The 14,901-nt window shown below is 29.8% G+C and overlaps 1 protein-coding gene across 1 annotated transcript; it reads left to right on the forward strand.

The window, feature by feature from the left end:
* Positions 1 to 4,826: 4,826 nt before the first annotated feature.
* LOC112638362 lies at positions 4,827 to 5,506 on the forward strand. The gene is made up of 4 exons (XM_025409942.1): positions 4,827 to 4,875; positions 4,948 to 5,190; positions 5,276 to 5,390; positions 5,485 to 5,506. The coding sequence occupies exons 1-4, from the start codon at positions 4,827 to 4,829 to the stop codon at positions 5,504 to 5,506; spliced, it is 429 nt and encodes a 142-aa protein (XP_025265727.1).
* The last annotated feature ends 9,395 nt before the right edge of the window (positions 5,507 to 14,901 follow it).

Below are 14,901 nucleotides of genomic sequence, written 5' to 3' on the forward strand. Positions count from 1 at the left end.
ACCAATTGATTCCTCTCATTATTTTGTGCATAAAAGTAGTAAGCTAAGATAATCGAAAAATGAATATTTTACTAGATATATTATGGTTTATGTAAAATTAAGAAATGATTTCCAGCCTCATAACTCGAAAAGTACTCTATGAAAAAAATATTTTATTATAGCGTTTTGGAAAGCTTTCGAGGTCAGCTACAAGAATATGTAATAAAAAATAGAAGGTGCCATTTGAAAAGATTGAGGTGACCTTCACGTGACGTTCAAATGATTCTTCAAGGTCAAACCAATGGTACCATCTTATGGCCTCCTCGAAACCAAACAACTTTTGTCTGAAACATTTTTCTCTCCTGGGTTTGGTTTTCGAGATATTCGACTGGATGTTTTATAATGGGACACCCTGTATATTACTATTTAAAAAATATCAATATCAAAACAAATATAAATATGTTGAATATTCTTAGAATAATTGATCATAGTTAATTTTGGGCTTCCGAAATTCATGCCAGTACTAAAAATCTATAATATACTAACACGTGTATTATAAATAATTTTTAGTACTTACAGTGAATTTCGGAACACAGCTTTGCTTATGTTTAACAAAGTGACTCATTGTAGATCGGGTTTTGGTATAAGTAATTTTATATTTTTATAGAATTAGTCGCGGAATAAGTTTGTATCAATGATAGTCGAATAGCTATACAAGTAAATCTTTTGATGAATTAAAATGTATTCATTAAGGACACGAAATGCGAAAAAAGAGCAAAAAAATATCATGGCATCAGCCAGTAAGTATCCGGAAATTATGTTAGGTTATGTTGCATTTTATTTATTTTTATTTAAAACATTTTATTTGTAAAATGAATAAAAAGATTTTGTGTGTACGTGTGTTTCGTATATTGTACATTATATAAATTTATCAGAGAACATAGAAATCTATTGTTGTGTTTTTATCATTTCAAGGTATGATACCGCGAATTGTATTAACGCGGTACAAAATGCACAATGAAGAAGAAAATATTGAAGTCACAACGAACAGTTACAAATAATGGTAAATGTTGTTGACAATTTTTTTATTTTGATATATGTATATATAAAAAGTAGTGAAATGTGTATATATCCAGATAGCCAAGCTTGATATGACATATTTAGCAAACAAATGCATCGCATGTATTATTATATATTTGCAGTATACTTGCTGACATCGAGATAGAATGCGTTACGAATGCAGCTATATGTCTGCTTCTACATGCAATCAATTAAGGAAGCAAATGGTCTGCAATATTGATATTACAATAATGTCTACAACATGTCAGCAATATGCTGACACGTTGCAATTAATTTGTTGTTATTAGCACATGAATTCATGTGAGTTCAACGTAACAGACATAATGCTGTCTCACCTTGTCTCTAGTTTGTTAAAATTAGTTGCTTTAACAATTATTGGCAACCTGACAGCAACCTCATTGCATTTGGCTATCTGGGTATGTCAAACATTGAAAGCGATTGTTGATGTGAATGAATTATAATGATTATAATAATCTTTTTCACAGCTAAGTTTTCGATAAACAAACAAAGCATGAAAAATGAGAAAGATTCATGTGAAGATAAAACTTTATTACAGGAGGAGAATATGATTGTTTCGAAAGAAGGTAAAATTAAGTAAAAATAAAGTTAAACGTCCCAATAAACAAAACATTAATGTTATAATTTTCCACTAAATAATGTAATTGTAATGTAATATATCTTGCACATAACAGTTATATTGTTAAGTGAAAAATTATAACATCATAATAACATATTACAATGTTAGCTTGTATTTATTTGTATTTATTATTAGGTTTTATTAATTATATAATTATCCAAATGATATTTATTTACATATGTATATTATATTTATGATGATTTTAAATAATTTTTAGAGAATTCAAACATTTCTACAGACCTGACTAGTTTTGAAAATATAACTGGATCAGATATTTCCATATCTGAAATATCAAAAATAATCGTTAATGAAGGTAAAGTAATCTTTTAACTCTTTTAATTTTTAATTGCATGATAAAAATACATGTTAATTTAATCATGTATGCAATTTTTTAAATAGTGTTTTGTATATAAAGCATACATACTTCAATTTACATAGTGAAATATGTTATTCATTACAGGTAATTATCAAGAAAAAAAATTAGATTCAGTAACTACAGTTGTAACAAATAAGTGAGTATTTTTGAAATGGTAATTTTGTATTTTTGTATTTTTGCATACCAATATACATTAAACATCTTTATTTTTAGATGTAAAATTACTAATATCGATACGGTAAATACTAAATACATTATACGAAATCAATCATGCATTGATGATCCTAAGGGTTTGTATATAAGATACTTGTACATATAAAGGCTATATATAAGAATTATTATAAGAATTATTAATATTAATCTACACATTTTAACAAAAAATTAAATGCAAATGAATTTATTTTATGCTAACATCGAATTTAGCTTACAATTTTATCTATGTTATAAATTTGATTTTATTAATGTGTAAAGAATACTAATCTGCATTGTTTATCATCATTTTTATTTAATTACAATATTAATATGTAAAATACACATATATATATATATATATTCACTTAAAATAATATATTTATTATATCTTCTTTTATTTCAGATAATAATTACTCTTTACATAGAAACACAGATATGTCTAATATTAACGATTTTGTTAAAAATGACATAAGAAATGCAAGCAATGACATCATTAATGATTTAAATATTTCGCCAATAATAACCGATATGCTTAAGAAAGAGATAATTGATTGCAGCTTTATGAATTCTAGTCAATTTTCTAATTCATTTAATACAGGTAATTGTCTTTATTTTGTATAAATTGTACATAAAACTATTAAGTTTTATATTTGCTATTATTTTTCTATAAATTATTTAATTACTATTATTGTTAATCATTAATTAGATATTTAATACACATTATTTTATTATTATTATGTTATAGATGTATGTTTTAATTCAATTTCACTAGATAATAATAACGAGAAACAGTCTCCTTCAACTTCCTGCAAATTTCAAGAAATTGAAACAAACAATGTTAATTTGTGCTTTGCGCAAGATACTGATACAAAAGTACAAGGTATTAGAGCCATATTATATGCTGTTACTTAATTTTAATTATATTCTAATGTTTAAACTTATTATTTAATGTTTTTGTAAATAGAGACAGATATTGAAAATGATTCTGATTATGTAGAAAGGGAATATTCATTAACTGCGAGTGATTCTGAAGACACAGAGAAATCAGAACATGGAAATGACATCAAAAACAACTTTTCTAACGCACAAAATGATTCAACAATATCTACAGGCATGGATGTTAGTAATTCTAAGGAATGTGAAACTCGGCAAGATGAGCAAACAGTAATACCTACAAAACTTATTGGCATAAAAAAATATATGTGTGTGTTTTATAACAAATTGCAAACAAAAATTGCTCGACATTTCGAATTAGTTCATTCTAACGAACCTGATGTTCAAAAGTTCAAATATTTACCTAAAGGTTGTAGAGAAAGAAGAAATATCATCGATATTTTAAGAAAAAAAGGAAATTTCATATTTAATATTGAAAAACAATATGAAGGACAAGGTTTTATTCCTTGCAGACGGGCAAGAGAAAATCATCCTAAAGTTCTTAAAAATTATCTGGCATGTGGGAATTGCAAGGGCCATTATTTAAAATCGACAATACGACATCATTTTAAAAAATGTACAGGTCGGACAGGAAAGAATAGTCGCATCGTTAAAGTAATGGGCCGGAAATTAGAAGGCAAATGTCTCAAAGATGCTGATGAGAGAGTACGGCGATTAGTATTACCAGCAATGAGAAATGATGACGTAACACGCAATATTCGTTACGATAGTTTGTTGATATTATATGCAAATTCCCAGAGCAAAAAATATAGGCATTCATCGCATCATTTACAAATGATTCGAGCTCGATTACGGCTCGTAAGTCGGCTATTGATAACGATGAGAAATATTAACAATGATATAACGTCTTTAACTTCTATTTATGATCCAAAATATTATGATACTTTTTTAGATGCCATAAATATTGTTGCACAATATAACAAAGAAAAAGATACTTATGAAAAGCCTGCCATTGCGTCTAATCTTGATACATACGTAAAGTATATTGGTGAACTTTTAATAACCAGATGCATAAAGGAACATGACGATAACACGAAAACAAATGTGAAAAATTTTTTAAAACTGTTAACTGTTGATTATGGAGCAAGCGTTAACAAAACTGTAGTTGAATCTCAAACTCAATTTAAAAGACAAAAAATTACTAAACTTCCTACAATGGAGGATATAAAAAAATTGCGGAATCATTTATTAAAAATTCAAAAGAAATCATACAATAATTTAAAAAACAAGTTTTTATTATCTGATTGGATTTCTCTTGGTGAAGCTACTTTAACATCAATACAATTATTTAACCGTCGTCGGCCAGGAGAAACTGAACGGATATTAATTTCTGATTTCAAAAGCTACGATAGAATTAATGAAAATATTAATACATTCAGTGGCTTATCTAAGGAAAAAATAGAACAGGCACAAAAATATGTACGATTTTGTATACGCGGAAAGTTAGGAAGAACTGTTCCTATAATATTAGATGAACTTAATTTAGAATGTGCACAAATGTTTTTACAATTAAGAAATAAAGCCAAAGTGCACGTGAAAAATCCTTACTTATTTGGTATTCCAGGACATGACAAAGTTATTGATAAACATTTAAATGCATATCGAGCCATGTTGCGTTTTGCTAAAGAGAGTGGAACTGAATTTCCTGAAACATTACGTGGCACTACACTCAAAAAACATATAGCCACTATGGGAATTACTCTTAATTTAACAGATCATCAGATTACAGATTTGGCCAATTTTATGGGTCACCATGAAAAAATACACAAAGAAGTGTACAGAAAACCAGTAATAGTTAAAGATATTACAGAAGTCTCACAACTGCTAGAAGCTGCACAAGGCGTGAGGGATAAAGCAAACAATTTAATTGATGAAAGCGACAGCGATGAGGATGAAAGTAATATAAACACAGAAATTACAGAGAATAATGAAATATTTAACAAAATTAGTTATTTACAACAATCAAGTGATAGTGAGTAAAAAATTTATTTTCTAAATATATAGATTACTTCTTTATCATTTTAACATGTTTCTATGTTTCTATGTTTCTAATGTAGGCTCATTTTCAAGTCCAATGTATAAAAAACGTACAAAAAATGAAGTGAAAGCGGTACAAAAAAAACGTAGATCAGGAGGTAAGGATCTAATTTACAGTGTACATTCGATCAATAAGTTAATAACGTTATTTATAATATTAAATAATCACAAAATAAAAAAGATTTATTTATGTATCTGTGAAAATGCTCCTAATTTTCTTTATATGCAGATGCATTTGCAACGCCTGTTAAACGAACACAGTGGACACAAGAAGAGAAAAATGTTGTATTAGAAGCATTTAAAAAACAATTACAGACTAATACATTAATAACTGGAAAAGAAATGCAGAATCTTATATCTAATACTCCATGTCTGGCTAAACGATCAGTTCCACAAATGAGAATATGGCTACATACACAAAAGAAAAAATTAAATTTTTAAAGTCATTTATTACAAAAACTATTAATATTTTTTTATATTTGAAGAAATAATTTAATGTGCAACATTGAAACTTTATAATTTGAACTTTATTAATTGTGATAATTATAAATGTGATATTTATAAATTTTAGGTTTGTTGTTTTGTTAAAATGTTGCACAAAATGAATATGAAAACTTTAATAATATTTGCTTGATTTTCCATAATGTGATAATTATATAGTTTTATAATTATATAATTTTTATATTTGCTATTTTGTTTAAATATTGCACGAAATGAATATTGAAAGTTTCATTTAAATTTTAATTAAAAAAGTAATTAGATATATTTGATTTTTATAATGTGATAATTATTGTGCAACAATTACATTTTTTATGTTCGTTGTTTTAAGTTTAAACATTGCATGAGATTACAGACTGAACTTTTATAACAAAATATTTTTATTTTTATTTTATGTTAAATACATGAATAAAAGAAAGTACTGTGATATAGATATATTAATATAGATACATAATATAGACACCAACTTGTGAACATTTATTTTATAAAAGAATTTTATATACGACTTAAGTATCCGTTTTCTTTCATTAATTATATTTTTCAGGTACGTAATAAGAAGTTTTTTTAGCTACATAATAAGGAGAAAATGTATAAGATGTACTATTTTTATGTTTATTTTTATATTATAATCGTATGTAATATTATTTAATGATGCAAAGTAAAAATACCTAAAGGTTTTGTTCTCCTTTCATATTAGAATTACATGTCACGTTTATTTAAAAGAATATATGATAAAGTATATGTTGCAAATTGATTTCATATTTTAATAAAATAATGAAACTAATATGTATATATAGAATTAAGGATTCTTTCTCCTTACAATGAAAAAAAGTCGTATTAATCTAACAATAAAAGTACATGGTATCTGAAGCAAATAAACAAAAAAATAGTACAATACATGCAAAATGCATTGAATTGTACCTTTACCATATTCTCTATCTTATTGATATTAATACACATTTCTTTTACAAATTTATAAATAATTATATATAGTTGTTCTATTAGTAGCTGTAAAAAGAACCCTATATACATTATATACATTATATATACCCTGCATATACTATTCTATTTATATATATTCTGTACATATTCTCTATGATTTTTATATTTATATTATTTTAATACTTATCATTGCATTCATCAATTAAATTGTTGAGTATTAATACTTAAAAACTGTTCATTGCTGATTATGGAGTAAGTGTTAATAAGATTGTAATCGAATCTCGCGAACTCAATGTAGAAGACAAAAAATTACAAAACTTCCTACAATAGAAGACATAAATTGCTGCATCACCTATGCTTTATACAATACTTCTAGAAGTTGTGAGACTTTTGCAATATCTTTAATTATTACTAATGTTTTGTACACTTCCTTGCGTATTTTATAATGGCTAGTGAAATTAGTCGTATCTATAATGGTGGTGGTCTGTTAAATTAAAAGTACTTCTTAAGGTGGAAGCACATAAAATTGCAGGAACACATAACCATAAGCGTAAGAAAATTGATTGGTTCATTTTCTTATGCATATATTTGTGAACCAATCAATTTCTTTATGCTTATGGTTATGCGCCTATGCAATTTTATGTGCTTTCACCTTAAGTCTAAGGGCCTATCCAGACAAACTTGCATAGGTGCATTTGTCTGGATAGGCCCTTAGGGCTATCGCACACGAAATTGCATAGCTGCATGTGCATAGCATAAGACCATATGGACCAATGAGCATCGAGTATTAAGTCGCCATATTGACTTACATAACATAATACTCGATGCTCATTGGTCCATATCGTCTTATGCTATGCACATGCAAGCTATGCAATTTTGTGTGCGATAGGCTTAAGACTTTTAAGACCATTACGATATGCTATGTGCTACGGCCCTTAACCTAATCTCACTAGCTTTTTCGTCGTATCGTTATAAGGTCTGTTCGATAATATGGCTGCGGTCCGAGAGGCGCTCTGGTGATTGGTCAATCTCATTAGATTGACCAATCAGGTAAAAGAAATCCCTAAAAAATTACCCTTTTAAAAAAAAGGTAAAAAAAGGTGCTAAGTCCGCGTAAAAAACAGTATATGTATTTGCAAAATGGTGTATTATTAACTGTAAAAAACTACTGTATTGTATATCCTACAAAAATAATGATATCAAAAAAGTTGCGCTAAGTGAAAATAAAAGCTTATAAAAATACTTTAACCAAAAAAAGTTATACAAAATAGCTGATTTAATTTTCTACATTATATCCTAGAAAAATAATGATATCCAAAAATTACGCTAATTGAAAATAAAAACTTAAAATAATTTAACTAAAAAAAATTGTACAAAATAATTGTTTTAATTTCATACAAATAATATTAAAAAGTTGCGCCAACTGAATAAAAATTTTTACTATAAAATAGACATATTTCTTTTTTATTTTCAATATTAAAAGAAAAATGATATTAAATGAATTGTAATATATCTATTATAAAAAATCGAATTGAAAATATGAACAATCATATACATTGCAATAATCATATGCATATATCCTGAAAAGTTTAATTAAAAAAAGAAGAAAATGATAATACAAAATACAAAATTAAAAATTAGAAATTAATAAATAAAAAATAAAAATTTATATAAAAATTAAAAATTAATACATATAAAAAAATTTTAGTTAAAAAACTTAGCGCTGCTAATTTCATTAGCACATTGTTCAGCGTAGCAGCGCTAAGTTTTTTAACTAAAATTTTTTTATATGTATTAATTTTTAATTTTTATATAAATTTTTATTTTTTATTTATTAATTTCTAATTTTTAATTTTGTATTTTGTATTATCATTTTCTTCTTTTTTTTAATTAAACTTTTCAGGATATATGCATATGATTATTGCAATGTATATGATTGTTCATATTTTCAATTCGATTTTTTATAATAGATATATTACAATTCATTTAATATCATTTTTCTTTTAATATTGAAAATAAAAAAGAAATATGTCTATTTTATAGTAAAAATTTTTATTCAATTGGCGCAACTTTTTAATATTATTTGTATGAAATTAAAACAATTATTTTGTACAATTTTTTTTAGTTAAATTATTTTAAGTTTTTATTTTCAATTAGCGTAATTTTTGGATATCATTATTTTTCTAGGATATAATGTAGAAAATTAAATCAGCTATTTTGTATAACTTTTTTTGGTTAAAGTATTTTTATAAACTTTTATTTTCACTTAGCGCAACTTTTTTGATATCATTATTTTTGTAGGATATACAATACAGTAGTTTTTTACAGTTAATAATACACCATTTTGCAAATACATATACTGTTTTTTACGCGGACTTAGCACCTTTATTTACCTTTTTTTTAAAAGGGTAATTTTTTAGGGATATCACTCTTTTTTGTACTATATGTTAAACATCTCTAAATAAATAAGCAAAGAACCCGCCATCACCCCCGTCATATTTCATTAAAATTAGACGGTCCTCTTTGCTTACTATATAGATATTCAGATCCTTCAAACTTCTTTGCTACTCTTATTGCAAAAATAACGGATAACTACAAATCAATATGTCATTAGAAACCGTACACCTCTTTTCATTCAAAAACTAAGCATTTTAGAAAAAAACGTTTTTGACAAAAATTATATGATTTTGAGGGGAACATAAGATGGTGTCATTGGTTTGACCTCGGATGGCATCGTTAAGGTCAGGTCAAGGACATCTTTAATTTCTTAAATGGAATCACCTATTTTTTATTGCATATTCTTATAGCTTATGTCGAGAGCTTTCCAAAACACTATAATAAAGTATTTTTTCATTGAGTACTTTTCGATTTATAAAACTTAAAATAAAATATTAATTTTACATAAACTATAAAATATCTAGTAAAATATTTATTTCTCGATTATCTTACCTTAATACTTTTTATGTACAAAATAATGAGAGGAATTAAATAGTGTAAAAAAAATCACACAGTTGTTTTTAAGAAAAAATATGTAATTGTTAATTGCAAATTACATATTTTTTCTTCGGAACAATTATGTGTTTTTTTTAGACCAATTGATTCCTCTCATTATTTTGTACATAAAAGTATTAAGGTAAGATAATCGAGAAATAAATATTTTACTAAATATTTTATAGTTTATGTAAAATTAAGATATTACTTTAAACCTTATAAATCGAAAAGTATTCAATGTGTTTTGGAAAGCTCTCGACATAAGCTATAAGAATATGCAATAAAAATAGGTAATTCCATTTAAGAAATTAAAGGTGTCCTTGACCTGACCTTAACAATGCCATCCAAGGTCAAACCAATGACACCATCTTATGTTTCCCTCAAAACTATCAAATTTTTGTCGAAAACGTTTTTCTCTAAAATGCTTAGATTTTGAAAGAAAAGGGGTGTACGGGTGGTGTAGGACACCCTGTATATATATATAAATTTAATTAGCTTTTTTTATAGTATAATACTTTATTAGAGGAATACTGCAGTGTAGCAAAAAGATGAAACGCTCAACCGTTTTTGAGAACATTTATTTAATAAATACAGCATTCCTTATGTATCAGTAACTTTGCACCATTCACCATTAAGGCAGTGTAGCGCGAGCATTTGAATACGAAAATATCACGCTACGAACTAAGTTCGATTCCTATTTTCGATTTTTTTTCCAATTTTTTTTACGTATAATTGGGCCCCAAATTGTGTTTATTGATTTAAAAACGAATTAATGTTGAATTATATAAAATTATTTTGACTAACATAATTCTTTTAAGAAAAAAACAGGAAAAAATTAATAATACCAAAAAATTAACAAAAAATAATATAAACAAATAAAAAAAATAATATGAAATAATTTTGTTTTTAACCAATAAAATATATATGTAATTTTGTTTAAAATAAATAAAATACATTATAAATAAGAAAAATTGTTTTACTCTTTTAAAAACCGCATATTTGTTACTTCAATTCATTTTTTTTTAATAAATAAACATTAATTTTGTTTTTCATAAATAACTATAATTTGTGACTCAGTTACATGCAACATAAAAACAAACATTTAAAAAATTTGAAAAAAAATTGAACAGATTGAAATTGAACCCTAGTTTGCAGCGTGATACTTTCGGACTCAAGTGCACGTGCAATGCCGTCTTCATACTGAATGGTGCAGAGTCAACGGCAGATAAAGAGTGCTATATTCAATAAAAAAATTTTTTACACAATGTCTGATAATAAGCTTTGCGCTCTATTGCTTCACTCGGGTACGTTTCTAATAAAGTACTGATAGTACCCGCCCTAGTTACGGTACTGACAGTACTATTTTATAAAAATAGTTCATCCGTGATAAAATCCGTGATACCAAGATTAATTACCATAATTGATGTACACTGGCTTTCATTACTTTGGCTATATAACGAACAGTGTGCATGGTAATTTTTCTACTTTCTTTTCTACTAATAAAATAATGTTACCTTTTATTTATTGATTTTCGTCTGCTTAGCCGCTTGCATGATAATCGGTACTTTTTTGTATTGCGCCTTCTCCCATAAATTCGTTCATTAACTTCGTCGCACATTTTTTCACTAATTTCACGCGTTTCCATAATATCACTTTATGAAAGTAATGAAAACTTGAGCTGTCTATTAGATCGCTCGATTGTTAAAGTACTTAGCACACAAAGATGTAATAAGATATCGCGCGCGACGAAAACAAAAAACTAGCGAAAAAGGCGGCGAGAAGCGGCGAGTATTGTTAATGTAAACCAGTCCATGCTTTACTGCGGTGCAAGCAACATGTGAGTATATATATACGTAAATATTATAATAAATACTTGTATAATTATAATTCTTTTAATATTATAATAGAAAATCATTCGGAATATACTATAATAAAACAATAACGTGAAGTAGTGACGTATATATAATATTTATACATTAATTTTATTTATTATATAAATAGATCCAGTCGAAAAGATAAATGATGGGAAAAGAAACAGAGAGGATGAAGAATGACAAAAGGATGAAGAAAGATGAGGAAGATAGAAGAAGGAATGAAGTTGAGAGAAGGAAAGAGGAAGAGAGAAGAGAGAGAAAGAAGAAGGAAGAGAAGGAACAAGAATTAAGAAAAAAAAGGTTTGTGTGTTATTATATATATATATATATACGGAACCGTGACGCTTCGATTCGGCAAGATAAACAATCTGAAGACTCTGCGATTCGAGACGCCGAAGAATCGCATCGCTCTGTCGCAATCCACCGTGAAGGCGCTGTTCGTTCTCGAGCTGTGCGTCAATCGCATCATCGCGTCGTTGACCGGCGTACTCGAGATCGTGGACGCCAAGTTATCGCGTTTTCTAGATATCGCGACGGAGACCGATCACCCCGGCGATATTCCCGAAGCGATTCGCCGGCACGAGCACTTCAACGCGAACGATCTGATCGACTGCGAGTTGCACGCTCTGCTGTTCGGACTCTATCACAATTTGTAAGGCGAAACGATCGCGAGTACCGATGTTATTCTCGACGTACGCATGTATCTACGCGATATAATAAATAAACGAATAACTAAATAAATAAATTGTACGCGTAATTTATTATCTCTCTCCTAGATTTACGTCGCCCTCGTCTCTTCTCGCTTCACAAAGAATTCCCTCCTCCTCCTCCTGCTTGAAATAAATCTAATATACATCGTACATTATACATCGTACATTATACATCGTATAAAATAATATTTTGTATAAAATCGTACGTTATATAAATCTTACGTCGTATCTCTTCCAGGCCTGCGTCGAATACATCCGCTCTATTATCAACGCCGACCTTATCGCGCGCGACGCGCCCGACGCCAGGGCGATCGCCGCTTATCGCGCGCGCCTAGCGCGCCGCGTCCAGAGACGCTCCGACGCGCCGTAACCAGGGACGCGCGCCCGCCGTAACCAGGGACGCGCGCTCTCTCCCCCCTCTCCCTCGCTCTAGCGCCGAACCGCGCTCCGCCCCCGCCGCCCCCTCGCCCTACCCTCCGCGTGACGTCGCGACCCGCCGTCCGCTCCCCCCTCGCCCCGCCGCCCCCTCGCCCTCCCCCGCCGCGTGACGTCGCGACCCTCCGTTTACCCACCCGACGGCGAGCGGCTCCCCTCGCCCTACCTACCCCCCCCTGCTCACCCGCGCCGCCGTCACCCTGCCCCTTGGATATCTTTCTATCTCTCTCGCTCTACGAGACCTCTCTCTCGCACCCGTGGAAAAAGTGGGTTAGAATCGACCTATTCTCCCTACTGATATTCGATCATTGCTCGTAAGAAGAAAGGGCTGCTGGAGACTCCAAAAATTACTCGCCCATGTCTGTATACTTCTATTTCTTCTGGACGAGTCTTCTTCCACTAAAGAAACCGCAATACGTCTCTATCGTCAGATGAAACACTTATTTGCAAAAAGCACTCCAAATGTCTGCAGTTATTCCTATCTTTCGTTGTCTAAAACGTAGTAGAATTCTCGGAATTTGTTCAATCAAATTAGGACCTGTTTCGAGATAATGATTCAGTGACGGTGGAGTTTTCCAAGAAGTGGATGCGTCAAATACAGGCCTTATTTTCGTAGTACTATTTTCTTTGATCACATTTCTATGAGGTAGATAGTAGGCATTGTAGTTTACTTCATCCTCCGGAACCTTTTCAATAATGCCTTTGGACAACTATTTTTCAAAAATTTGTTGGTACGTATCATAAAGATTTTAAGCCTTAAGTCTTTTAGTAGTAGACTCAAGTCGTTTTATAGCCGATCCTTTATTTTCTATCAGTGGTAAGTAATCTTCCTTCCAAGAAAGAAATATTTCATATCGACCTTCTTCATTCATCTCAATGGTATGCTGAAAATTCTCTTTAACTTTTGCTTGGTGTGCATCATCTCTTTTTCAAGCTAGGATCCATAATACCCAGCGTATCCAGCTTCCACAAGTCGACAATGTTTTCCTGACATGTAAACTGCGACACATTTGCCCATTTCGAGAACGCCGATCCCGAGGGGTAGCGTGCAAGTTTGGCGGTTACGGTAGCTGACGGTATTGGGTTTTAAAACGGTATCTCCAAAAAAACGGTAACTTGTCAATCTCCTGGAAAGAGAGTGAATTTGGGCGCCAGGCGCGGTAATTCCGCGCCACGATATTGGTATGGTAACGGTAATGTCCGGGCTCAGTGTGCCGAGGGGCAGGATTCTTGTGTTTTATAGAGAGAGAACGCTAGAGGATAATCGGGAGAGAGAAATAATCGACGCTCAATATTATGTTAGTTACACAGACTTAAGTTATATTAAATTATGATAATACAGAGACAAGAGCAATATAATAGATAAATTCAGAATATAAGAAAATTCAGGTAGTAGATGAATCAGTACAATAGGTCGATATATCCGAAAATTCATATAAGAGTCAAATTAATATAGCAGATAATTCAAAACATCAGAAAATTCATATAAGAGACAAATTAATATAATAGACAATTCAAAATATCAGAAAATTCATATAAGATACAAATTAATATAATAGACAATTCAAAATATCAGAAAATTCATATAAGAGACAAATTAATATAATAGACAATTCAAAATATCAGATAAGTCCGACAAATAGATAATTCGCTATATAAGAAAAGAAACAGATAAGTCTCAGCATCTAAATAATCGGTAACATAAGTTTGAACAACAATGAAATTCAAATCGGTAACGGCTGACGCGAAGGTTAAATATAACAATAACGGGACACTCTATTCAGAATAGAAAACTATAAATCCACACAAAGAGCGATACCGAAACAAATATAACTCAAAAATCATAACAGGAACAGAAAATCAAATAAATGATTAGCGGTTCGGTAATCTATAATACCCGCGGACTAGCCCGATTTCCGAACATACAGAGAGGCACGGGCCTCGCCAACGAATTCAGTATAAATTGGATTAATTTTTCCCTACAAAATTGCCGGTAATCAACGGTAAAGAAAGATTTACGATCAGACTCTGGTAACGCGTATACTTTCGGAACACCCTTGGAGGCACAAGCCTCACGAAGAATTTCGATATATCTCGAAGTATCTTTTACATAAATTTTTGACGGTAGCTTAAAATAACGGTATCCGAAAGTAATTAATTACAGATAAAGGAGACTCAAGAATTATAATTACGGTA

Source organism: Camponotus floridanus, unplaced genomic scaffold (genome assembly GCF_003227725.1).
Source record: "Camponotus floridanus strain SB8 unplaced genomic scaffold, Cflo_v7.5 scaffold293, whole genome shotgun sequence".
NCBI classification, from domain to species: domain Eukaryota; kingdom Metazoa; phylum Arthropoda; class Insecta; order Hymenoptera; family Formicidae; genus Camponotus; species Camponotus floridanus.

What these genes read in the sequence shown, in the direction of transcription:
- LOC112638362 (XM_025409942.1), top strand. Translation starts at nt 4,827, where the DNA reads ATGTTGCGTTTTGCTAAAGAGAGTGGAACTGAATTTCCTGAAACATTA. An exon ending in TTTACAACAATCAAGTGATA is followed by an intron (nt 5,191 to 5,275) that starts GTGAGTAAAAAA and finishes TTTCTAATGTAG; the next exon opens with GCTCATTTTCAAGTCCAATG. An exon ending in AGTGTACATTCGATCAATAA is followed by an intron (nt 5,391 to 5,484) that starts GTTAATAACGTT and finishes CTTTATATGCAG; the next exon opens with ATGCATTTGCAACGCCTGTT.